At 36.4% G+C, this 27,892-nt stretch overlaps 1 protein-coding gene and 1 pseudogene across 25 annotated transcripts in view; both read right to left on the bottom strand.

The window, feature by feature from the left end:
- Positions 1 to 13,395: 13,395 nt before the first annotated feature.
- On the bottom strand, positions 13,396 to 16,857 carry LOC129443093 (tripartite motif-containing protein 16-like; annotated as a pseudogene).
- A 1,320-nt stretch (positions 16,858 to 18,177) lies between these two features.
- mbnl1 (muscleblind-like splicing regulator 1) overlaps positions 18,178 to 27,892 on the bottom strand; it is a 94,912-nt gene continuing 85,197 nt past the window's right edge. For 10 of the 25 annotated variants that reach the window (XM_055203509.2, XM_055203510.2, XM_055203506.2 and 7 more), the window contains 6 exons: positions 27,778 to 27,813; positions 26,702 to 26,752; positions 26,347 to 26,437; positions 25,790 to 25,844; positions 24,376 to 24,445; positions 18,178 to 21,295 (listed from right to left, as the gene is read on the bottom strand). In XM_055203509.2, the coding sequence (XP_055059484.1) occupies positions 24,389 to 24,445; positions 25,790 to 25,844; positions 26,347 to 26,437; positions 26,702 to 26,752; positions 27,778 to 27,813 (290 nt within the window). In that variant the 3' untranslated portion in view covers positions 18,178 to 21,295; positions 24,376 to 24,388. Of the gene's footprint in view, positions 21,296 to 24,375; positions 24,446 to 25,789; positions 25,845 to 26,345; positions 26,438 to 26,701; positions 26,753 to 27,777; positions 27,814 to 27,892 lie in introns of all 25 variants that reach the window. The other 15 variants (XM_055203515.2, XM_055203520.2, XM_055203512.2 and 12 more) reach the window with 10 other exon arrangements.

The following is a 27,892-nucleotide window of genomic DNA, read 5'->3' as shown; positions in this document are numbered from 1 at the left end:
TGTGTTTTACAATGGCTTTGAACAGAGCTCAGTCCAATCAGAATAATCATTGATAATAAAGTAAGTTTTATAATGGGTAAGTTGATATGAAATATTGTAAGCACATTCATCAGGATGACTTTGCTGACCTTTTGACCTTTATTACCACATTTAGGCCAAAATGTGAAAACTCTACTTGATTGAGTGTATTATAGGATTGTGCACCATTGAAGATAAACATCATAAATTCTTTCTTAAAGATGGATAATTTGTTGGCAATGTGTCTGTCACTATCAGTTCTGTTCTTATAAGCACATTGTACATTAAAGACTATAGTATGCAAAAGAAAAATACACTACATTTATATTTTATGATTATACTTATATTGTGTATTACTACATTTGATAGATAACTTTATTCCCTGTTCTGCTGGTGGTTTTCAAGCGAACTTCACAGTCTAGTGTTATTAAATTCAGCCTTATGGCTTGATTGACAAATTTGCATTTCATGTATTTTCACTGTTTTTATTGTGAAAGACAAAAAATAAAGTGTTTCTAAACATGAGCATATTATGTTTTTACTTGTTCATACATTTTTAGTTAAAAACAAAATGTGATTATGCATATTTATATGGGGGATCTTGGTTAATTTGACAACAGACTGCATTATATAATAAATGCATTACTTTAAAGCAGGGGTGGGCATTCCTGGTCCTGGAGGGCTACTGTCCTGCAATGTTTAGCGCCAACCTTAATCAAACCTTTGATTGCAGCCTTTGATTAGGGTTTTCAGGTGTGTTTGATTAAGGTTGGCGCTAAACTTTGCAGGACAGTAGCCCTCCAGAACCAGGAATGCCCACCCCTGCTTTAAAGCATTGGTCTCCAACAAGGTTGCCCTGTGAATTGTCTGCCAAAGCACACTCTGGACTATTTATTTATTACGTATTTTTATATTAGCTTGGCTTCTTTTATGTATGTTTACATTTTAAACAATTATAAAACATCAAGTAAAATAAAATAAAAATCACCAAGTAAAACAAAAAAGTTTTAGTAGACTATTTAAAAAACGTGGCCCTGCAGAATTGTTTTATCCATTGTGGTAGCCCTTGCTCACAAAAAGGTTGGAGACCCATGCTTTAAGGCAGGGGTCAACAATCCTGCTCCCGATGGGTCGGTGTCTCTGCAGAGTTTAGCCCCAAACCTAATCAAACTCACCTGAAGGGCTGGAGCTAAACTCTGCAGAGACACCAGCCCTCCAGGAGCAAGATTGGTGACCCTTCCTTTAATGCATATATTTTACTTAACTTCAAACCGCTTGCTTTTGCTTATATTTGATGATGTAATGATTTTGTATTAGTATTTATACATTAACTTTTAGGGAAATGAGTGATGTGGTGGGTAGTGGTTAGACATTGGAGTGTTCTAGCAGTGGTAGAGCTCAAACTAGATCAGTAGGACCCACAGCTCTGCATATTTTGTATGTTTTCCTTAACTGATGCACCCAGAACCCAGATCTGTTCATGGATCTCTCCCTTAATGAGCTGATGATCTAAATCAGATAAGGGAGACATGCAAAATGTGCAGAGCAGTGGATCACCTGGGAACAGTTTCAGATCATCAGCTCATTAAGGGAGATCCATAAACAGAAATTGGTTTGTCAGTTAAGGTAGACCTAGAAATTATGCAGAGCTGTGGGTCCCCTGGGACAAGATTGAAAACCACTGGTTAAGGCAGACAACAGATCTTGGATGTCATCATCCAAATAAGGTAATAATTCAGGCCATGTCAAACAATTTCTTTTCAAAGGGTTCTGTGAAGCTATGGATGCAAAGTCATGTCCAAGAAAGTATGAGAATTAAAACTTTGTCACATGACTAAACATATTAAAGAACTCAAACTAATTTGGGCACTATTTCTACATAAAATATCAAAATAAAAATGAAGCTTTGTGTTTATTTGTGTAAGTGCTCTCTAGGCCAGGGACAGCTTGAATCAGTGAAATGAGGGGAAAAAAAACATTTTATCATAGAGCTATACCAAATGCATCCTTGGAAAGGTCTTGACCTGGGGAGTAACATATGTGAGTATAAAGATTCTACATGGCTCATGCTTTCTAAATTCTGACCTTTGAACCTTAACATTTTACCATTTTTGAAAGCTTATAATCCAGCAACAAGAATGTCTACAGATGTGAGACCAATAGTTATACACAGCTCTGGACCTCACTTATCACATGAGTATAGTCACTACTGGGCACCATCTGAAAGTGCAGTACAAATAGCCCATAAGCAATTTTCACCCATTTAACAATTAGACTTTTAAAATCTGACAACACTAATATTTTCCCCACCCCTTAAAACCCCTAGAAGTACCATCAGTTTTATATTACCTACTTCTAATTATGGTGAATATACCAATGTATTTAAAGACTACAATTCCCAGCAGAGATACGCCCTGAACTTTTTACTAAGCATGCAAATCGGTGTCCATATTTGAAGTTCTTCAGACTTGAATTAGGGTTAGGGTTATAAAATGTATTTATACTATGTGTTTCAATAATCTACTACAGCTAAAACATACATTATACTATATAGCGAGGACGTCAGTTTATTGGTGATATTGTAGAGCGTTCAGCCGTCTCCAATATGTTTATAAACTACAACATCCAGAGTAACGCGCCATAGAGCTTCGTACAAATCAGCCATAATAGTTGTAGTTCTTCCGGTTTTCAGAGCGTGAATATGGTTATACAGATTTACTATTTATATATCAACGATATTTTAGTTTAAACAGCCGAAACATAAATTATTATTTTGTATTTACATGTTCAGGTTGAAAAACACGGCAGTATGTCAGTTCATTCGGGGTAGTTTAGCTAGTAGCCTACTGTAGGAATTCAAGGTCAGTGTCGGCGGGTGTTACTGTACATTTCAAATAGCGATCTTATATTAAACAGTACCACAACAATAAATACTTTCAAAAGGTGCAATGTCTACTCTCCAGACAAAGACTTTCAGTTCACAATAGTTGTTAACTAGTGACAAAAAACGGTTTGCTAGTATATAATAGTGATCCAGATAGCCTATTTATAATTAAGTATTATAATTGGCATTTCAAAACCATCCACTTAAAACAACCTAAGGCAAAGATATTTCTTTGGTCTACTTTTTCATATGTCACCGTCATATTGTGTTTGGAATTATGATGTATGGAATAGTGAAAACAAAAAGGATTATCTTTTGCAATATTTGTGGTTCTTCACAAAGATACAGGTAAAAGAGACCATACGCTTATTTATTGCTTAATTATTCACTAGAAGCTTAAAGAGTGATCAAACAAATGCATTATCGAGATGCACAACAAATTTAAATGATGCAGCCTTTGGCAAATTGACCACATGTAGGTGCAGAGAAATGCATGATATATAAAGGAATCCGTGGAGTCTAAACACTGGTGGTGGTGGTGATGAAGAGGTGAATAGCAATGCTCAAGCTCCTGATGAACACGCACTGGAAGGATACCTAGGAGCTTAAAGCAATGAGGACTGTCTGCAGATGGAAATGGGGTGAAAGAGAGTTGCATCACTTTACCCTGAAATGACAACTGACTACAGCAGAGAGTAACATAAGATGAGAGTAAGATATGATTGGTTTAGGAAGTAACAACATAGAATAGCATAGTGCAGGGCCATTCAAATCTTACCCTGGAGGGATGGAGCACTACTCAGGTGTGTTTGATCAGGGTTGGAGCTAAACTATGCAGTGCTCCGGCCCTCCAGGGTAAGATTTGAATAGCCCTGGCATAGTGCAATGTATAATCATGAAATAAAACATGTTTCTGAAGATCTTCTTTTGAGCATTTTGAGATTAAACTCCATTCGTAGTGGGTAGCACTGGTGCCTCACAGCAAGAAGGTCCCCGGGTTTGAGCCCAGACTAGGTCAGGTGGCCTTCCTGTGTGGAGTTTACATGTTCTCCCTGTGTCAGCATGAATTTACTCCGGTTTCCTCCCATAGGCCAAAAACATGCTAGTTATTCAATTTGGAAATGTCAAATTGTCCCTCTCACCATGAAAATAGCCATAGATGCTGGAATGGCATAAAGAATAATAAAGAAACTCCATGCGTCACATTTCTTGAAGATTTCCACCTTTTTACCACTACAGAAGGAAAATACGACTTCAAATGCAGCACAGAAAAATTTAATAAATAGTCAGAAACCAAAATGGAATTTTAGTGTAATACAATGTTTATTTAATTAATTTGGAGAGAATCCTTTGGCTGCCAGGGATGGGTCCAAATCTCATCACTAAAACAGAAGAGAAAGTGTGGAGCACAAATTATAACATGTCTTTTATAAATATAAGTTTCTTTTTTGTCATTTGTGAAACAGTTCAGATAAGAAAATTATTGTAGCCAAATAAAAAAACAAACAAAGTTAAAGTGAATAAATAAATAAATAAATAAATAAATAATGCATGCATTAATTGATAAAGCAAGCAAACAGAAAATTACATACCAAACTGGACAGGGATCCCAGTCCACCAAAATGTCTGCTTTGCCCTATTAAGGAAACAACAAAACAAAAAAGCAAACACATGAATTTCATTTTTAGCATGATGTTTAGATTATGTTTGGCTATAGGCATTAAGTTTAACTAACACAGTGGGTCACTGTTGATATTTACAGCATCTGATCATGGATTTTTCTGTTCCTTCTTAGCCTGTAATTCAAAAAGACTAAACACAAAGTATCCATCTAACAATTATGATATCAATGTTATTTATTACCTACAAGGAAGTATTTGAATCCTATATTAGACTCTGCAAATGGTCTACACTATGCATTTCTTTTATGACTGTCTAACCTTTGTGACTGTTGTAAGTAGTTAGAGAAATAGACAATAGAACTATAACAAATAACCAGGGTTAAAATAGCAATGTCAACACACTGATAAAAGCATCAATCAATGTTTATGTACACTTACTCCTTTGAAGCTTTTCCTTATCAGGCATAAGCTTTGGTCCACCTGTAGGATAGAAGATTACAGTCCAGTCATATACCCATTTAAAAACTCATTAATAAAAAATGACAAAATGCTTAGTTGTAATTTGTGCCTAGTACTAAACATGGGCATCAGAAACAAAAATGTGGGTGGGTCAAAAATATTTACTGGGGTAGATACCATTTTCTTGTATTCTAGTGCATTTTAATAAAAAAAAAAAAATCCTTTTATAACCTAAAAGCTTTGTTTAGCGTGTTGTGTTGTGGAAGTGCATCATGCAAAGTAGTAAAAACAAAAACAAAATGGAGTTTAATTTATAGGGACTCTAAATTAGACAAGGGAAACGGATTTGAAGAAGCAGCAACTAAAACGTGGAACGCAGTTGAATTTATTAAGGCATTACTCTAGTGCAGTGTTCTTCAACCCTGGTCCTGGAGGACCTCCTTCCAGAATGTTTTAGATGTCTACTTAATCAACACACCTGTTTTAACTTATCAGCTTGTTAGGGAGACATTCTGGAAGGAGGCTGATGAGTTGGTTCAGGTGTTTTAAATAAGGAGACATCTAAAACTTAGGCCCTGTCCCAAATGGCACACTCCGGACCTGTGGTCCTCCTCAGAGTCCACAATTTGATGACATCATGTAGTCCAGACTTTAGGGACCCTTGATGCGAGTCCACGTGGGTGCACAGGAGTTGTATTTTGGGACAGACTCGAGCGTCACACCGGAAATAGGTAGAGAAGTTGCTCGTCAGTGTGAACTCCCTTCCGTCGTCTGATTGGTCTGATTACTCTTTCGCTAGGACTTCTGGGTTGGTAAAGTGCGCAAAGCCTGCTGCAGTGCGGGCTTCACTGAAGACCGCATCAAGGGGGGAAAGGATGAGCACACTTCAAAGCGTAAAAATGACATATGGGACACACTACGGCCTCGTAGACTAAGCGAGCACGCGCAATTTAAGGCCACAAGACCGAAAGTCCACATGCAGTGCGCCATTTGGGACAGGGTCTTTCTGGAAGGGGGTCCTCCAGGACCAGGGCTGAAGAACACTGATATAGTGATATAGACTTGATCGACGGTGCTCTGACAAGTGAAAAGACTAAAGGTACATTCACATAAGCGATTTTGTCGCTGTGTGTCGCTCGTCTCTTCAAGAGGTCGTTTGGGGGTGTTTCTAAATCTGGTTGTCATAAACAAATGAGTAACATCCACTCCAGTAACTGATAAGAGACGGATGACATGAACTCCACTGCTTTGCTCTCACTGGTAGTTGCTCCAGAAAAATCGCTCATCATTTGCACAAAGTTAAGCTGCATTCAGACTAGCAGTAGCAGTGCGACGCGATTTCATTGATTTCAATGGAAGCTTGCTGACTTCTGGCGACACGACCAACAATGACCGTTGGCTTCTGAATGGGTGTGTCAAAGTTGAGACAAAGTTGAGAAAAGTTTAACTTTATACAAATGATGAGCTACTTTCTGGAGTGACTACCAATGAGAGCAAAGCAGTTGAGTTCCTGTCATCCATCTGTAGTCAGTTACTGGAGTGGACGTTAATGACAACTAGATTTAGACACTCCCCTAACGACCTATTTGAAAGAGACAAGCGGCACATAGTAACAAAGTCACACGTACTATGTATGAGGCTTTAAACTTTTCTTAAATTTGTCGTCCGCTGGACATGCCCAATCTGGTCGCCAAAGGTCACTGTTGCTCGTGTCATCGAGCTGGCATTGAAATGAATGAGATCGCGTCGCTCTGCGCTAGTCACTGCTAGTCTGAATGCAAGTTTAAGATTTAAGATGCATTCTGGTTGATCGGATTACAAGTGGACTACACTAAACACAGGTTTAAACAGTGTTCAAAACGTTTTGGGCTCATCCACTTTCTACCACATTCAGAGGTAGGCTTTCATTTTGTGAGCATGTAAAAGTTGTGCAAACTTATTTCATCAATGGCTCTGAAATATCAGAGAAAGCTCTTACATAAACATGTACAAAACACTGTGCAGCATGTTTACTAACACCACAAGCAGCGACTTTGACATAATATTAGTTTGCGTCAATTTAAACCCGCCAATTCTCCCGCTCACTTTTAAACGAAAGCAGAGGGACTCGCTCAGTTTCTCACAGTAATTAGGATGAAGTGGTCGAAAGTGGACAAAACAGATCAAATCAAGGTTTATTTATATAGCACAGATTTAACACAACTGTAGTGTGTTAATCCATCTGTAAAACAGATCAATTTAAATACCACCAATAATAACTCTACAAACATTATTTACATACCTGGCTTTTTCTTTTTGCGACAGAGTGCAAGATTTGTGACTGTGGCTGACCATGTGTAGACACCTGTGGGTTTGAAGAAAGAAAATTACTCATTAACCAAATAAACCTTTAACTTCTTATTTCAAATACTGGACAATCACAACATCACTGTGCTGCAGTACATGTATAAGTGTGAAGTACATGTATAGTTATTGTGATTTAAAGTTTTAAGTTAAGTGTTTATAAACAAGGACATTAAGGATCTACTGTATATATGATACTTAATATCTTCTGTTACTGGATTTAAAAAAAATAGCCTTTTGTTATGGGTGATCTATAAGCAATGTAACTGTGTTTCAGCTGGTGCCAAGAGTTTGCTTTACTTTTAAAAATGTCTATAGTGTATTGCATGCACAAAAAATGAAGCATGACCAAAATCAAATCTACTTTATGGTTGATCTGAGTGGCAAAATATTCTGGTGCGGCTGAACAGATTTATACAACGTTACATGTCATCTTGTAAATACAGATTAGTGCTGTCAATCTTCCTCTGTTATCCCATTCAAAGCATCATGCCACATTACCACCTTGAATGTGCATTATTTTTGAATATTCAACTGCCCGTCATCAATTATTTTTAACGTAAAACGCATAGGAATAGTAATTTTGCACTTAAGATTTTTTGCACTTACAAATGACAATCCACATTGTGTGTTTTTTGATGTCTTGATGACACATGACAAAGACACCTATTTTAATGTCAGAAAACCCTATAACATGACATGTTTGAGTTCATTTTTGCAACTTGATTTCATGTGTCCTGCAATGTGACCATTTCACATGCACACAATGCAATGTTGGTGCTGAAAATATATCAGCCTTAACCTGAATAAAGCTCTATGGGAAAAACACTGGACAACAGGTAGCGTTAAGGTAACCCATAGGTTAAATACTTGAAACCCAGATATAAATGGCAACTCTTAAAATCTGTCTTAATTACCTTGGCCCTTTGTAGTGCTCGCCTGCTCCAGCTGCCCTTCCATAGTGTTCGCTGCCTCCACCTGTCCCTCTGTAGTGGTCGCCTGCTCCACCATGTTTGTCATCTCTTCCAGTTGTTTGCATTCTCCAGTGGGTCACAGGGTGTGAGGTGCAGTGTAACCAGCTGATCATAATGCCACTGGAATCCTGGGTCCAACCTGTGCAGGTTAAATCATATGGATGTTATAAAACATAAGACTTTAAAGGGATAGTTGACCAAAAAATTAAAATTCTGTTATAATTTTTGATCCTCATGTTGTTCTAAACCTGTATGAATTTGATTTCTTCTGTTAAACACAAACAGATATTTTGGCAAAATATTTTCTTTGTGTTCATTTGAAAAAAAGAATCCTTTAACCATGGGATTGGGCTATACCTCTTAAGTGTTTGAATCATATAGTCTAATTTTCCAAACCAGATTTATTGGCACTTTAGATTAGAGCTGAGGTAATGATAGACTATTGGATGTATTAGATATGTGCAAATCTATATTTGATTGATTCTATAGGACTATAACAAATACAATATATCTTTTGATCAGGAAAAAACAGAGTGCTTATATTATCAATTCAAAGAATAACACCAAGTGTGATGTTTGTTTAAAGAAAAATGTATACTTTACGCTTTCAAGTTAGCAGCAGCGCAAGTGTATGATGTCTCCAGCCAACATTTGATGGTTTCCTTTTTTGTGTTATTTCTGCTAATGGTCCATCTGCATTGTAAGCTCTACATTTCATATACAAGAGTATAATGAGATTCATTTTCATTTGATTCAGTAACTGAGTGACCTAAAAAAGGACTTTACAAATTTCATGGGTCTAATTGATGTGTGTCCCTACAAAAAAGTGTTTTAGTCAGTGTGCCTAAACATTAAAAATAGTGTTGTATGTGGGCAGAAAACAAATAAAATATGGCTTCTACAAAAAAAAAACATTCCAAACATAATAATTCCAAAGTTAACATAGTATGAATTCAGGTATATGCTTGAACCAAGTTAACTATGGGTACCAAATCCCATCCGCTTGTTTGTCTGACATCACACAGCACCGCTTCCGGGTCCAAAAGCTCATCAGATGCTGAGGAAACAACAAAAATACTGATATACAATCACAATTCTAACCTCTCTCTCTATGTGGACATCCCAGATGATTGTTCAGTCGTTACAAGGGTAGTGCTGCGAGCCTGGAGAATGTAGTGCACAGTGTGAGTTTATAAAAGCTTAGCTTAAATGCGTGAAATCAATAAACTACTTTGTTGTAAATGTCTGTTTAGATTTCACTCAAAATAATTTTCTAGGTTGATAGAAGCACGGGGGACCCAATTATAGCACTTATACATGGAAAAAGTCAGATTTTCATGATATGTCCCCTTTAAGATTTTAATATTGATCAAATCTTTTGCCTACTCAACACAAGCTGTGAAATGTGACTTTAAAAATACAGTGCATGCATCTCACCTTCACAAAGGTATTCATAAAAAGAACCAATCTTCTGAAGGTAGTCCTGGGCATAGGCGATAATCTCTCACACTTAATATTTTGCTTCTTGGTCTCCTTTTCACGAAGCAGAACTGGCTTGTATCCAGTAGCATGGAGTTTTTCAAGCTGCAATGACAACATTGTGTATTTACTGAATGGAATATTGGTTAATGTCATTCAGGATATTTTTTACTTCATGGTGAGTTTAGCTTTTGCATAACCAAGTATGTGAAAACAGGAAAGAGTCATACATTAAAAGAAAACAGCAAAAACATAAATGACATCATAAGGTTATAATAGAACTTTCTGTAACATTAGTAGGTTTGGCTGGTACTATGGTAACTATTGTGCAATTGGACAGTGACAATCTACTGTATAGATTCAAAATAAAGGCCAAACGTTAATCATTAAAGGCTCTCTAAGCGAATCGCTGTGTTGATTTTTGAAATGTTTTTTCAAACAAACTGAGCGTAGTTAACTCCTCCCCCTTCCCCTCCCTTCTGTGCTTTCATGAACGCGCCCAAACTCAACCCCCAAATCCTTCTTGGTGTTTATTGATTGGAACACTTTTTGTTTTGTGGTGCAGGTTTGTCCACTGTGCTTACATTGAAGTTTGTAGAGCCGGGGCTGTCTACAGAGATCGCTTTTTTACAGTTTGATCAGCGGACAGGCAGCAAGCAGATAGTGAGGAGATGTTTGCTATATGTAACAAAAAATGTTTTATGGTCTAAAACGCGTGAATTCGCTTAGAGAGCCTTTAAATGGGTTGCTTTGGATGAACTACAGAGTCTACAATAGTAGTATGAATGCAGTCTATTTGTTAATTGTCATTCACAGAATTCCCGAGTGTCACTTATATTTTGTTGTGGTAGATAATTTAGGACTGTGATGTGTTAAAGTGAAAATGTGGTTACTGAAGAGAATTGGCACTAAAAAAAAACAATATATTAAAAGAGATATATAAGAATATGTAAGAAATTCTACTTACTACGGCTGCACGATAAATCACATGTGATTTTCATGCGCATCTCGTCAGTAAAGCCGGTTCTTTGATTAGTAGTACACCAACATCACCTGCTTTCAGATGGAGCAGCATTTACTACACAAAGCCATAGTTCACTGACAACCAGGGCAATCCCGCATTAATTATCGCCTGTGATATGGCCCAGCTTGTCAGTGAACTATGGCTTTGTGCAGTAAATGATGGCTCTTAAAAGTGCCTTTGGGTTTATAAAATAAGCAACGTTAAATCTAAGTTGTAACAGGTGATTCGAATGACAGGATCTGCAGGGAGAACAGAAAATGTTTATTATGTAGTGTAAATTAGCTCTAATATAAGGCTTAAATAGTGTACCCCAATAGTGGGGATTCCTATTTTCTTACAAATATTATAAGACAAATATTTAAACTTTAGACTATATTAAGCTCACACAATAAAGCAATGACCACTTTAAGTTACCCTAAAGGTTGATAACTTAAACTAGGTTAACGTTAGCCTATTAATGGGACTTTAATTAGACTTCCCTTGCAAAAATTAACCATTGTTTTACTACAGTTAAGAAAGAACCATGAATTTGAAAAAAAAAGTTAAACCATGTTTGGTTTACTAAAACCATTTTGCAAATAATCGATACACAAACCGTAGTTACTACACTTTTACCACAAAAACATGGTTAATTTTCGTACGGGTATGGCAATGTCAGCCTAATGCCAAAAGAAAGGCGTGAATTATAACATTTAAACAAATAGTGAACTTTAAACGAAAGCATCGTGACTCACCTGGCAGTGATTTTCGCGTAATGAGAGAATCCCTGTCACGAGTACCGAAGAAGAAATCACCCAATAGCAAAGAGGACTGGCTCAGATTCCATAGCAACGGAGGCAGAGAGGATTCTGGGAAATGCAGGCGTCCGAAACTGACTTATTTTTTTTTACAATCAAAGTAGAAACAATCAAAATTGATGGCCATAACATCGTATTGTTGAATTATCAAGCACACGTTAGTGTTCATGTGTTGAGAAAATATTGTGATCTGCAGCGGGCCCACATGTAGTTTTAGCTGGTGCCTTCACCATAGTAGATGTCGATAAGGCTCATTGGTACTGTAGTATTTACTCTTGTATTTAACACACGAAACCGATCGAAAAATCAATATTTCTCAGAAAAAACGGCAACATTTGTAAACGATAGCAGTAGAAAAACTCTGCATTCTCGTAAATTAACAATTTTGTACCGCTGACGATGGTTTACAACAATCATGCAGAATATTAAACAAATAAAAAACGATAAACATCTCCTGATTAAATGTTGAGTAAAGTAGCGCTTAAAGTGTAATCAATTAATGACAAATAAAGTAAAACAACACAGCTCCCTGGTATATACTATTGCAATACATTAGATTAAATTCGTGCTTATAAACACGAAAAAAATAATAGGAAAAAAACCGTGATGCAGGCACGAAAAATACTTCCTATTGAAATACATTAGATTGAAAGTCGTTCTGACTGGCACGAAAAAAGGGGAAAATCGTGTCCATGGACACGAATCAATAGATTAAATTACACGAACTGCCTTGAGACTGGGTCCTATCTTAATTAAGCATACAGCAAATATACAGTCATTTTAATGTAGAGCATATAACTTAAAGAGAGAGAAAGTCGTGATACCGCTTTAGACAAGGGATTCTGCCCCACGAAAATGTAGTCACCGCACCAATGTAACAGCCGCACGCTACTGCAAAATACACATTTGAACCATAAAATCAATCGCCTAAAACATACTTTGCAGCGCAGGCATGAATACCCCCATTTCGCCAAAATCCAAAGATGAGGGATTTGGATTCAAATATCGCGGACGACCCTTCTACGTTGTCATGCGACGAATTGGGGGGTACCCTCAACGTCAGCTTATGGACGTGAGGGGGAATGACCAACTGTGCGTGATCGAAAATAATAAAATATCCTACGTTAATTAAGGCATGTTTTAAACACACAGCAAATACAGCCCTGTAAATATGTCATTTTATTGTATACCAAATATATATATATATATAAAAAAGAGAGAGAGAAAAGTCGTGATACACCGATTCAGACAAGGGTTTCCGCTCCACGAAAATGTTTGGTCACCGCATCAATAGTAACCGTTTATGCGCCGCACGCTTGTGCAAAATGCACATTTGCAGCATAAAATCAATCGCCTAAAACCATATTGCGCAGGCAAACCGATAAACCCATTTCGTCAAAATTCAAAGATGAGGGGTTTGCATTCAAATCTACAGGGCGACCCTCTACGTTTTCAAGCGACGAATAGGGGGTACCCTCAACGTCGGCTATGAACGTGAGGGGGTCATGACCAAACGGCAGTATGTGACGAATAGGGTGTGAGACTGTGTTGGCAAAAGAGGCCTTAGCTATAGGTCAGAGGATGAGGCAGCATGCATGCTTGATGACTTTAGTATTGATCATGGTAACTTCTTGGAGGTTGTAGTCCTGGCATGTGCGTAATTTGCACAGGGGTTACCCCCGCAAAAATCAAATCCAGCTAATATAACCCCCCCCCCAAAATCATCACATCATTCAGATTTAAAAAATATGAAATATTTGTATGAACACTTTTTCGTTTTCTTTATTAATTTCATTTGCCAGCAAGAAAGATAGTATTATATTTTACATAATCTGTAATGGAAAAAGTCTGATTTTCATGGTATGTCTCCATTAATGGATTTATTGTACTGGGACATCATTTTGTTTAAGTAATGTGCAATTCAGACATTGATTAACTTTAGTGATGGTCTTTAAACATATTATAAGAAATGTTTAGTATAAATCCACCGTTGTATATTCAGCATTTTACATTTTGGATTAAAATAAATGTCAAACTAAATGTGAAAATTAAATGTTTGTCTTAAAAATGAATCAATTCGAATTCAGACCAATACATTTTAGTGGCTTGTATAACATTTTATCTATAGTGGTTTGTACACATAAAAGAATACACGGCCGTAGATGAATAACATTAACTGTGAATAACTACTGTACAAAATACAATTATTAAAATATAACATTACAATCAGTTATTTGAAATTGATGATTAGAAAAAGTAAAGACTTATTATTTCTTTGTTGTTGATTCATCATGTTCAGATTTCCAATATGACAAAATCATTTAAAGACTCTCTGTATCATTTATATCTTTATATCACACAGTTTCACTGATCCCCAAACAAAAAACCCAGGATAGAGAGGTTTAGTGAATGTGGTGTTGACTCTGTGGATGAGGGTCATTGTGTCAGAGACGCTGTAGAAGGACAGAGATCCTGCACTGTGATCCACATAAACTCCTATTCTAGAAGATCTGAACACTACAGGGAGTTCAGTCTCAATGTTATTGTGCTTAAATAAACAACTGGAGTCAGAGCAGCGCAAACTCCAGGACTGATCATTATATCCAAACACACACTCAAGACCTCCCTTCCTGCTGATGCTCTTATATGACACTGATATAAACACCGCACCACTCCACTCAACCTCCCAGTAACAGCGTCCACTCACACTCTCACTACACAACACCTGAAGATAACGATCAAATCTGTCTGGATGATCAGGATACGGCTGGACTGTGTTAGTGTTAGTAATCACTCTGTTCCCCTCAGACAGACAGAGACGTTTATGTGCTGTGTTTGGATCTGCAGTGAAGTGATGATAATCTGATGGAGACAAATCAAAAACATCATTTGAATGTAAAATTGTACATTTTGTATAATTGAAATAAAACTTCAAGTCTTATTTATTAAAATTTTTGAAGACTGTCAATGTGTTAAGAAGTGAACAGAGATCATTTACAGTATAGACAGAATTTAATCTGATTGTTTTATGGATATATTCATCATAATGTGTGTGTAAAAGGTTTATGAATGTGTGAACATTGTTAAAGTCCCTCTGTTCTGTAAGTGTACACTTTAAAATATATTTTGTTATCATTTCATTTAAGTGTAAAGAATTTTTGTTTATAGAAAAACCTTATGGCTTATGAAATTTGAATATCAAATAAGAAACTTGATTTATGAACTGCTATTTAATATCACAGTTCTGTTTCATTGTGGGCGAGCACAGTTATTTATTTTCTGTTTATTCTGCACATTCCGATTCATGAGTATCTTTAGAGGAGTTTAAAATGACTGAAATGTAGATTATCATTGTTCATGTCTTTATCAGCATCAGTGTGTTTATTTGTTGTTTGTTAAGACTCACATTTTAGGAACTGCTCCCTGGTCTCAGGTTCAGGAGTATCTATGATGAAAAAATATTCATTCAGAATCAGTGAGTGACATTCTCTCTATTTCTACAAAATATAATATTATTTTAACATGATGTGAGATAAATAAGTGCTGTACCTTTATCATATATCTTCTCTATCTCTTCTCTACAGAAATCCTCCAGTTTCTCTCTCAGATGAGACACAGATTTTCCTACATCATCAAAAGAGATGAGAGAGCTGACAGTGATGCTGAGTGAGTCTGAAGATCCAGGAGGAACAGAGAGAGACTGAAAACTCTACACAAACACAAAGACAAACAACACAAACATAAACTGATGACACTGAAACATTTAATAGAAAATATAATCTCAGTAAAACATGCTCGTCACTTCCTAAAGATCACTGTTGTGTTTTTCAGATCTCTGTTACCTGGAGGAAATGGATGTGATCATCTGTGTGTGAAAGCTGCTCCAGCTCAGCGTCTCTCCTCCTCAGATCATCAATCTCCTGCTCCAGTCGCTTCAAGAGTCCTTCAGCTTCACTCACTGCAGTCTTTTCCTGATCTCTGATCAGCTGTGTCACCTCAGATCGTCTTCTCTCAATGGATTGGATCAGTTGAGTAAAGATCCTCTCAGTGTCGTCCACTGCTGTCTGTGCAGAGCGCTGTTAGGACACACAGAGAGAGGAGCATTAGAATCAGCAGCATTCATTCAGCTCTTACTGGTACATCACACAGTCTGTTACACACAGTCAACTTCAGTGAAAGTCATCCAGCACTGAACTCCTCACTGACTGATTGGATGAGAGTCTTAACTGAGTCTGAAACAGATCTGAAACAGCAGACAGCAGTTGTTCATCTGATCAAAACTCACCTTATGAGTCTCCACAACATCTCTCAGCTCCTGAAGCTTCTTCTGACTCTCCTGGATTCTCTGCTGGTATTTCATCTGCATCTCCTTCAGTTCTTTCTGTTGGATGTGGAAATAATAATTAAACAGATAAAATGTACAGTAGAGTTATTTTTTTACCAGTCAAACTCAGATCTGATCACATTAACACATATCCCTTAGTGTTTTCATCTCTTACCTGTTTCTCAGTCCTCTCTTCTTTAGCTGGTATAGTGTTGTGATTTTTGTGCTTCCCCACGATACACAGAAGACATATACAGATCTGATCAGTTTTACAGTAAATCTCTAAAAGTTTCTCATGTTGAGGGCAGATCATCTGCTGAAGTCGTCCAGTGGCGTCTATCAGGTTGTGCTTCTTGCCTTTGAATAAATTCTCATGTTGTTCAAGATGATTTTGACAGTAAGAGTTCAGACACACCAGACAGGACTTGACAGCTTTGTGTTTTCTCTCAGTACAGACGTCACACTTCACATCTCCAGCTTCAGCATAACTGAGAGAAGGTTGATCAGTCTGGAGTTTTGTCTTCTTCAGCATCTCCACCATCTGAGCAAACACCACATTTTTATTTAAATCAGGTCTTGTAGTGAAGGTCTGTCTGCATTGAGGGCAGCTGTAGTCTCTCTTCTGATCATCTTGATCCCAGCAGTCTGTAATACAGCTCATACAGTAACTGTGTCCACAGGGAATGGTCACTGGATCCTTCAGTAGATCCAGACAGATTGAACAGATGAACTGATCCTGAACCACTGAAATACTGGCTTCTGCCATTTCACTATTTTTACTTACAAACAGTAAAACTAAACACACAACAGCCCGGAATCAGTTTCACTTTCTCTTAACTCAAAAATTTCCTGGTTGTTTTTATGATACGTGTGCAAACAGGTGTGTCAGTCACATAATAAACAAGTCCACTAGATGTCAGTCTCATACAGAAAGTCACAAGCCGTTTCTCAATGTCAAGGATCCTTGGCAGGACTAGTCCTTACAAGTCACTTCCTTCAGAGGCTAGGCGAGGCTTCTTTTAAGCATTCAGAGAAAGGTGTGCTTTCGGTGCTGCGCGCATAGGATTGTGGGTGATTTCAGCGCTTGAAGAGCACGAAGGATACAAATTTGCATCCTTTCCTGTATATGGGATATTTCTCGAACGAAGGACTCAGTCCTTGGCTGAAATTTCAAGGATCCTCGACATTGGAAAAGTCCTTCAACGGACGTCGATGACGTAGCATCCTTGAAATTCTAGCTTCCGAGGATCCTTCCTTGACACTGAGAAATGTCTATCATCTCAAGTAGCCAAACCTTTGTGAAAATGCTCTGACATAAATGCATAAATATGAGTTGAATTTTGTGGTGAAATAAGAGAATAACAGATCAAATCCCTCTGATTTGTGTCACTAAACTGATTCAACATCGCAGCCAGTGTGAGTGTTTGTCCTCTAGTGGTCAGATATTTACACATACAATTCATATTTGGATAGGACAAAAGTAAATAGAAGTTTAAACTACAGATAATTGATTATATACATTTTTAAATAAATGCATTAAAACAAGCATAAGCTTCTATAATGTTTAAAAAGACATGGCCTGGTTTTACAGACAGAGATTAAATCAGGAATAAGTTTTAGTTAATGATGACATTTAAGTAGCTTTTAGTTTAAATGTGTCTCAGATAAAAACAGGAGTCTACTGGTGTGCACAACACAAAACAATGGCACATAAATATTTTAAGATCAGTCAGAGTAAGTTGTTTTTAGTTAAGACGGCACAAACGTGCATTTTAGTCTGGAGTTTGCTGAAGTTTTGTCTGTGGGTTAAAGTGTCATAATTGGGAGGTGTGTAGATTGTCAAAATAGGGCAACATAACAACACAAATGATCAACATTTAGCCAGAAGAGCCTTTTTTCACTCTATCTTCATTGTATACCACAGTATTTACTGTACATGATATAAGGTTACACATTTAAAGAGGCCATTTCAATTAAAAGCTGAACGTATGTGGCGGAAAACAAAACTTGAAGTACATTATAGCATCTATAAGCACAGTCTTCGTGGTTTCAATGTAGAACTATAGGCACAGCTAGACAGACCTTCTTTTCAAACATTATAAACAACAACATAAACAACACTCGCTCTCTTTTTGCTACTGTAGAGAGACTAACAAACCCCCCAAATCAAGTAGGGCTTTAAACATTAAAGACACACATAAACACAAATGAGGCAAATAACTGTAAATGATTTGACACAGCGACACCTCTTGATCAAATCCATTTGTGTTTTATTAAGTTTAGTTTTACTCATAACAGTAAGAGTCGACTCTAACAATAATAAATGTGCATAAAACAAGAAGTCTTTCAGAATGCAGCACAATATCTTACAGCAACTATAAGCAAAGGTGAGGTGTAAGATTCATGGAGGATGTTAAGCATCAAGCAGGTGCTTTCAGCAGGTAAGATCACCTGTGTGGTTGAACTGTAACACAACTGACAGCTTTCAGGCATTGAGTTTAGTTTTGGAAAAGTGATGCTTTGGTTTCATAGCTATTGTGCAGCAACCTGAAATGAGTGAAACGCTGACCTCAGTGCTGGAGGATTTGACAGGTACATTCATTTAGTTTTTTTCATCTGTGCTTTGTGTCCTTTCCCTGCTCACAAAGCAACTCTCTCATGTGTGTGCTGTGAGTTATGTGGACGTCTTTTCTTAACATCTCGAGCTGATTTTATAATCCTATTGTTTTCACTGCTGCTATACTCGGATCAGTCAATGTATTGAGATATTTACTGTTTATAACTTGATATACACTACGCTGTGACAATGATAGTTACGATACTGTGAGAAATGAACTTAGCTACTTATCTATGATGAAAATTAAGATTTTTCTTCTTCATGCAGTTACTTCTGTCCATCATATGACAAATACTGTGTTTTTGAAGATAAATCAAAGTCAATTTCTCACAGTGGAAACTATGTAGAGACGGAGTGTACGGTCAATTCTGATGAATCTCATTGTGCAGTCAACACTGAGCTTTATTATCTGTACTGTGATTGGCCGAAAATTAAATTAAAACAGCTGCGTGCCATTTCTGCAAGCGTTATTTGTTAGCTGGACTATTACTCTAATTCTTAAATTATCCTAAGAAAATTTTCTCATAGTTATACAATCTTTTATTATTCAAAATAAGATCTCAATATTATACATGTTCATTTTCTTTTCTTTATATTGACTATGTACAAGAAGTGCAAAAAGTCAACCTTCGTCCCTTAAGTTATGGCTCTCTCTCTCTTTCATTTACATCCAGAGGACAAACCTCGTGACCTCTATCTGTTTTTATAGATTTAAATATTCAGAAATGTTGCTGCTCTTGTTTGGCTTGATATTGAGGGATGTTTTTTACTTTTTATATCTTTTTTTAAAATATCACAACACGATTTTAAATTCTGAAATGATACAGTAGAAAATAACTTCCTTTTGTACAATTCTTATTTCTTACGTTACGTTTTTCTTTCTCTCTTTTCACTCATTTTTTTTAAGACAACATGAAAGAAAACATTTTGTTCAACAAATTCAAAACCAAAGTCCTTAAATCTGACAATTTCAAACAGTCTACTATGAAATATAACATGAAGGATTAAGTATACAACACTACTAACTAAACATGAACTTAACATGATGTAAAAGAAGTGACGGTAAGAAGAAATATTTCGTTTCCTACAGTCTAAAACAGCTCGATGACAATATTGTCAAATACAAAAAATGAATTTCACAACTTTATATGCAAACAATAACACAATAAATTTCTAAAAAAAAAAGATTTGAAATAAAAGAGTGAACGTTAAGTGTAACATGATTAATAAAGTCAATAAAATATAAGATGTAATTTTTGGGTTTGTGATTGAATGTCTGTGTGGGTTCAAACACTGAAATAAGGCTTTAGTGAGAAAACTGCAATGCTGTGTGCATCTTTATGAATCTGTGCACCTAAACCAGGACAACCAAACCTGTAATCCAGACTCAAGTGATCTTGAATTAGCAGAATTTTTTTTGTCTGGTTGTGAACACATCTGTGAACTTTAATGTGAATGATCTGTCTCCTGGTTTACTGGATCTGCCTTTGGCCAGGGTACACAAGCAGCTTTGTATGTAAAATCAGGCTATACAAATGATTCACCTTTCATAATCACATACCCATTAAAAACACATTTAAATAAAATAAAAACTTTGGCACAACTTAATAGTAAAAACGTCTCATTTTATACTCTGTTATACAGCCACTAAATGACGTTGTCTTAGATTAAGTCCAAAAAGTAACAAATCAAAATCAACAAACATGAGAACTGAAGATAAACCCTGACCCATCGCTAACCTCGTCTTTTCATGTACCTACACAAGCTCACAATCTCAAACAAGCAGCGCTTTCTCCAGCATCAGTTTTAGAGTCCTCACGCTCGATCGTGAAGACTTGAGCGCCGTCGCTCCCTTTCAAGCCTAAGCGGGACGGTCGAGTCTACCTCGACGTCCTAAAGACACTCGGTGACTATCGATTCGATTTCTCCGTTTCACATTCTGTCAATCAAGGCAATTGAAAGAAACAGGGCATTAGGAACAAGGCGACCCTGTTCTCGTAGGAGTCAAAAAAGGCTTCAGAGATCTGCAAGGCCTAACGGATGATCGACAAACTAAATCCAAATGGCATGTTTCATAAAAAACCCACACACGTCGTGAAATTATGTATAAAAACAAGCGCTGTAAAAAACATGAATCTCTAGTAAACATAATAACACTGTTGATATAACACTAGGTTTGGCGTATGGTATTCAGATCGTGGTTATCGCCAGAATGTGCTTTTGAAAAGTTTTAGGTGATCGGTTTCTACCCTAGACATTCATCCGTCATGTCCGATCCTGACTCTGTGTTTACAATCTAGTTTGACTAGAAGCCAGAAGATGAGATCGAGATAACATACATTGAGATATTTCAATGGATGATTTGTGCCATATTCATAATTATTTTACTATCTTTGTAAACCTTCAGATAAATTTGGCAGAAAACAAATCATGGATCACAAAAAAATAAAAAAAATCTCTTGGTCTACAAACATGCCAAAACTGTGTTGGGTCAGACGTGATAAAAAACAACTTTTTCTAATAATTCTCCAGTTGAGAGTAAAAGTTTTAAATCATTTAACATATTGATGTACTGTAGTTAATCTGAGTTGTACACATCACACAGAGCGACACAGTTTCACCCTGTGTTGTTAAAGTCTACCATCAATCTCAAATATGACCAAATTGTAATCTTCAAAGCTGAACTTGTCCGGCGTGTTAATTTTTTGAATTTTGGCTGGTTGACATTTGACAGGAACAGCACATTCCCTTGATCTGGAAAATAAATAGAAAAACACTTTTAGAAAACATCAGTGTCCAAATAAAATGAATGTGTTTGTTCACACTAAACTTAAAATTGTAGTATTTATTTCAGGGGTCTTCACGAGTCCAATTAGATCCAAAAACTAAGTGGTGCGTACAGGGGTTTGCAGACTGCGCACACGTTGGTGCTGTTTAAATTCAGGACAAGTCAGGTTATTAAAAAATTGCCACTGGGTTGGGGCGGACTAGGGTACAATTTCTCAGGTTTGTCTCTGGTTGGATTTTTCTCAAAAAATAAAAACAAATTCATGCACCTCAGGTTTGGGAAAAAGTAATCTGGGTCACTGTCGTGTAGATCAGTGGTTCTCAAACTGGGGGCCGCGAGATGGTGCCAGGGGGGCCCCAGCTTTATAACATTTTATAAAATAAATTAATTTATCATGAATTCTGTGGAATTAAACCTAAAAAATAAGGCTACTAACGAACAGCAGTACTTTGTATCATTCAATATGTTTTGTTTAATTAAAAGTTGAGTTTTAGAACAGGTTTAGTCATAAATTTTCTTTGGGGGGCCGCAAAGGAATGCGCCGTACACAAAGGGGGCCGCACGCTGAAAAAGTTTGAGAACCACTGGTGTAGATTACTTTGGACCCGAGAAGACCTCTAATTTATTTACTCATCCTTGTGTCAATCGAATCCCTTTCAGCTTTCTTTGTTCTTTAGGACCGATAAGATGTTTTAATTTTTTCTTTCTTTTTATAATAGGAGTGTGTTGTGACCGCCTCTTCTCAAACTTAATACAAAAGCGTATACGTTCAAGCAAAGTCCTTTGAGGAAAGTAATGCACCAGGTGGTGATGTTTGCAACAACTAATGCTAACATACTAAAACTGTACCATAAGTTTTGTTTCTTAATCTTGATTGGTTCTTTTAGCCGGAAGGCGGGACTTCTGTCACCAGAGCGGCCATATTGAACGTTGCTTAATCCTCTACTCATAGTTCTTGTTATATCCAATATCTTTGCTTTAAGCGATTTATTCTCTGCATTTAAGCCTCCTAGAGGGTTTGTTGACTAAAATATACTGTAATGCATTATTTTATATAAGTATCTAACTCTTATAACTATTTGTCTCTTTGAGCATTTACACAAACATCGAAATAAATGTCTTAATATATATCTATATTTTTTACCAAACCCATTTTTTTGCCTCCAGGACACTTGAAATAGTCATGTGTAGTTAAATTTACAGCAGGGAAAATAAGTATTTGACACATCAGCATTTTTATTAGTAAAGGGATTTCTAATTTCCACCAGATGTAGCCATCAAGCCAAACATTGAACTCATACAAAGAAATCAGAACACCCAAGCATACAAGTTGAGTCATAATAAATAAAGTGAAATGACACATAAGTATTGAACTCATGAAGAGAACAAGGTACAAAATGGCATAGAAAGCCAGATCATCACCTGAAATCTGTCAGTATTGAGAGAGAAACCCTGCCCCCTATCAGTACTAATTGATATCAGCTGCTTTAGTCCTAATTGATGCCCTATAAAGGATTCTCATTACTCAGGTGGCACACAGGAAATACTTCATGATGGGTAAATGCAAAGAACTCTCTCAAGATCTTCGTAATCTTATCGTTGAAAAGCATTTTGATGGGAATGGTTATAGGCGCATTTCCAGATTGCTGAAGGTTCCTGTGAGCACTGTGGGTGCCATTATCCAGAAATGGAAAGAGCATCACTTCACCATAAACCAGCCACGATCAGGTGCTCCACGCAAGATCCCCATCCAAGGAGTCCAAAGAATAAACAGGAGAGTTCTCCAAGAGCCAAGAACAATCATCAGCATCAGCAGGTACTGTTGTTTCAAAGAAAACTATAAGCAATGCACTTAACCGCCATTGCATCCATGAATGCACACCACGCAAGACTTCATTGCTGAACAAAAAGCATGTGGAGGCTCGGTTAAAGTTTGCAAAAGAGCATTTGGAGAAGCCTGTGGATTATTGGGAGACTATAGTATGGTCAGATGAAAGCAAAATTGAACTTTTTGGCAGTCATTCTAGACAAGATGTTTGGAGAAGAAATGGCACTGCCCACCACCCCAAGAACACCATACCAACAGTTAAGTTTTGGGGTGGAAGCATCATTGCTTGGGGCTGCTTTTCAGCAAGGGGTACAGGCAGACTTCATATTATTGAAGGCAGGATGAATGGAGAAATGTACCGGGACATTCAGAAAGCTGAAAATGAAAAGAGAAACAATGAAGTTGTTTCAAAGAAAGAAAATCAAGTTGCTTGAATGGCCCAGTCAATCACCTGACCTAAATCCCATAGAAAATCTATGGAGAAAACTGAAGATCAAAGTTCATAAAAGAGGCCCAAGGAACCTTCGAGATTTAAAGGCCATTTTTGTGGAAAATTGGGCCAGAATCACTCCTGAGCAATGCAGATGACTGGTCTCTCCATACAAGAGGCGTCTAGAACCTGTAATCACTAACAACGGCTTTTCTACAAAGTATTAAATAAAGTGTGTTTAATACTTATTCCCTGTGTCATTTCACTTTATTTATTACGACTCAACCTGTATACCCAAATGCTCTGACCTCTTTCCACGAATCCAATACTTGGCCCGATGGCCATATCTGGTGGAAACTTTGTTTCAATAGCCCACTTAGAAACCTTACTGACAAAAATGCTGAGGCGTCAAATACTCGTTAACTTATAATATTTAACCTTCCAGGGAAGTTTTGTATGCTATGGCTTATCTTTAAAAAACTGATATTACTTTAACGTACAGACATCTATTCAGCCTGCTGTTCTGTCTGCTATTGTTTAATTGAATAACTTGCCTTTCCAGATTAAATGTCTGTTCTTCGGCTTGGATTTTGTGAAATAATTTTCTAAAAAAACGTGACGTATAGTCCACTGTGACTTATATATGTTATTTCGTCTTAATGACGCATTTTTGAATGATGCGGCTTATACTCCGGTCCGGTTTATAGTCCGGAAAGTACGGTACTGTAAATTTACAGGCAAGCAATACAAAGCCGAGCGCTGAGAAGAGAAAACTGAGATGAACTCACTGTTGGATTGGGATTACATCTGCGTCAAGTACTTGTGACTAGTCAGATGCTCTGCAGATATTATTGGAATCTAAAGATGAATAAGAAAAACAAATGCATGAAACAAGATTCAATGTGACATTTGTTAAAGTCACAAGAAGAGAGTGAGTCAAACAACACAAACACAAATAAAAAAGCCATTAGGAGAAATAACTGCGTATAAGTATAAATCCAAAACAGGGAGAAGTCGATCATTTCCCATGCACATTCCAGATTTCCAACTTGTTGACCTTCACCTTTTGAATCATTTATTTTCAAATATTCAAAGTTTTTCAGAGCACTAAATTTAGTCTGTAATGTCTTGTAAAAAATGAATAATAGCAGAGTCTCTTTAATGTTGCTGTATGGATTACTGAGAAATATAATAAGCATGTATGTGAGCATTATTGAAGCTGATAACCCATCAACAAAAGCCTACACCGTAATGATTCCTTGTTGCACTTACATGTTTAAGTTTAATCAACTATAAATTACAATTAATTTCAACATTTTGACAACTAACGGCCATTCCACCCAATCTGTACCATTTCTGCCGCCAGTACATTATATGTATAAAAATGGAAGAAAACTAACTCTAATATACATTTTATTATCAGTCCCTGCTCTCTCTATACTTTACCTTTAAATATAAGCACTCAATTATTCAGAGATCTTTATTATTTTTTTTTTATTTTGTGTGGGTCCATATCCCATATTAAATATTTTATACCATTGAAAAAGTAATAATATTTTAGATAAAATCCTAATTTTAGTCACATCCCCAGGATTTCACACGGTCCTCTTACCCAACACGTTGACATCATCTGGATCTTCTGAAGGTCATGTGAAGGTCAAAAATTACTTTTCTTATTTTCTTTTCTGTATATTTTATGATATTGATGCTATGACTGTAAATTTCAATCTCAATTTTCAGTCCTGTTACCTATATTATTTTTTATGTTTTTGGTTTATTTTAAAATGAAATATATTGGTAAATCACTAGAATTTGCTCAGTGTCTTCATAGCACATATTTAATGCAGCTATATTTTATGTATTTGCTAAATCTATGCTAAAAACTCAGTCCTGTTACATTCAGTCCTGTTACCAAAACCATTCAAAATAGTTACCTTAGATTCAAAAATATATATATTTTTGCTATTAGATTATTTTAGACAAGATTCAGTGAAATGGCCCATAAATTATATATATTTTATTTTTATAAACTTAACAATTTAAGTGCAACAAGTAATTTGATACAGTATATGATTTGTAAAAAAAAGCAAAAAAGAACATAAACAAAGAAAATCAAGCGTGAATCAATGCAAATATTATTTCTTAAGACCAGACGACAATAGCGTATCTGCAACACAACTAAGAAAACTACCTCATACATACCAACTGCATGTATTCGTTGGTAGTCAGCTTTGATAGAGAAGAGTCCTCAAAATACAAAAGGTGAAAAAAATAAAACAGTATTAAAATACTATTTACAACTATCAAATATAACAAGAAGTATCACTTTTAATGGATCGAAGAAGTTATGTTCATTTGATATTGTTTGGTATTGTTTTAGTTTAATTTCTCTTAAAAATGTGGTACTGTAGTTTAATTTCTATAATATATGTGCGTCAAATATATGTGCGTTACAGTAGATACTTCAAACAACTCATACGGATTTTCATTTACTTCTGTTTTGAGTCCGAAAATGTCTGAATAAATTATTCATTATAGCATGCATTTGTTGTTTGAAGTACCAGAAAAGCTTTATTAAAAACCTGTGTAGGCCAACAAGGGGGAGAGATCACAAAGCAACCCCCAGCACTCACAGAGAGAGAGAGAGAGAGAGAGAGAGAGAGAGAGAGAGAGAGAGAGAGAGAGAGAGAGAGAGAGAGAGACTGTTTGTGTGTAATATTGTAAGAGAGAGAGAGAGAGAAGCCAAAAAAGAGCAAACCTGATTGGCTGATGCAGATGCGAAGGGAACACTTGTGGCAGATGTGGACGCTGCAGACACAGCGGCCGGGGAAGCGCCGTGCATCATGGGAACTTTCAGAGGGAAAATGGTATAAGCACACGTACAGGGAGTGTGGCCAATAGATGCATACAGTATGATGAGTGAGTGAGTGAACACACAGAGCGGTATGAAAAGAAAAGTGAGCATCAAAGGTGATAACGGCAAACAAAAAGTGAAAGGTCTTTCTAAAAAAAACACAAGTGAAGCAACTACGTCATATGAGCTAGAAGAAGAAAAGGCATCTCGTAAACGTTCAGGTTTCACAAACTGTACAGTACTACATCAACATGTTTTACCTTTATTCATATTTTCTGTTACTTTGTGTGGAACCAGATAAAAAATTCCATCTACAAAGTACAGCGTTAGGAGCGTGAGGAGTTACAAGCCATCGAAACCCACATAATGGAAAGGAAACAGAAGTTTTTGCATCTTTAAAGTCAATATGAAATCCAGAGTGCTTTCATAATACAGCGCATGCTATTTTAAAGAGAAAAAATGTATATTTTATCAAAATTCGGGATGCATGACGATTAATCGCAACCAATCGTTGGCAGAACAAAAGTTTTGTTTACATCATATATATGTGTGTGTACTGTGTATAATAATTATTATGTATATATAAATACACACACATGCATGTATACTGTATATTTAAAAAAATATTTACATTTGTATATCATTTATATTATATTATACTTAAAATATAAATATATGTTTTCTTAAAATTATACTTGTATGTGTGTGTATTTTTAGTGCTAGGCAAAGATTAATCGCATACAAAATAAAAGTAATTTGTAACATAATATACAAGTGTTTGCTGTGTGTAATTATTATGTATATATAAATACACACACATTCATGTATTTGTTTAAGAAACTTTTACATACAAACTTTTTAAATGTATGTACAACAATTACACACAGCACACATATATTATGAAAAAATAAACTTTTATTTTGTATGCGATTAATCGCGATTAATCTTTGACCAGCACTAATAATTATTATACACACACATATGTATGATGCAAACAAAAACTTTTATTCTGCAAACGATCAGTCGCGATTAATCGCCATGCAGCCCTAATCAAAATGTAATAACATGCTCTGCCTCCAATTCATCTTAATTTCAATCTTAACCCCCTATTACTGAATCCACTCAATACCCATTGGATAATTTCCATTTTTTCCTTTCCATCTTTGTCTTATTATGAAAGTGAAATGGCCATTTCATGTTGACTTTAACCAAAACATAATCAAATCGAACACATTAAAGCTTTATTTCGAGCGCTCAGGTTATTTGTGCAAGGTTGTGTACTGTGTGGATTTTCAAAGCGTGAGAACAACTAAGAGGAGGAAGTCTAGAAACCTACCCATGCTCGCTGCAGGGGTCATGCACAATATTGAGCCTGCCCATCATGCATTGCAACAGGAAGTGGATTGGAAGGGGAGAAGAATCACAACAGCCCATCACAAGGTTGGTTAGAG

This window comes from Misgurnus anguillicaudatus, chromosome 2, assembly GCF_027580225.2.
Source record: "Misgurnus anguillicaudatus chromosome 2, ASM2758022v2, whole genome shotgun sequence".
NCBI lineage: Eukaryota > Metazoa > Chordata > Actinopteri > Cypriniformes > Cobitidae > Misgurnus > Misgurnus anguillicaudatus.
This window is presented reverse-complemented; position numbering and strand designations above follow the sequence as displayed.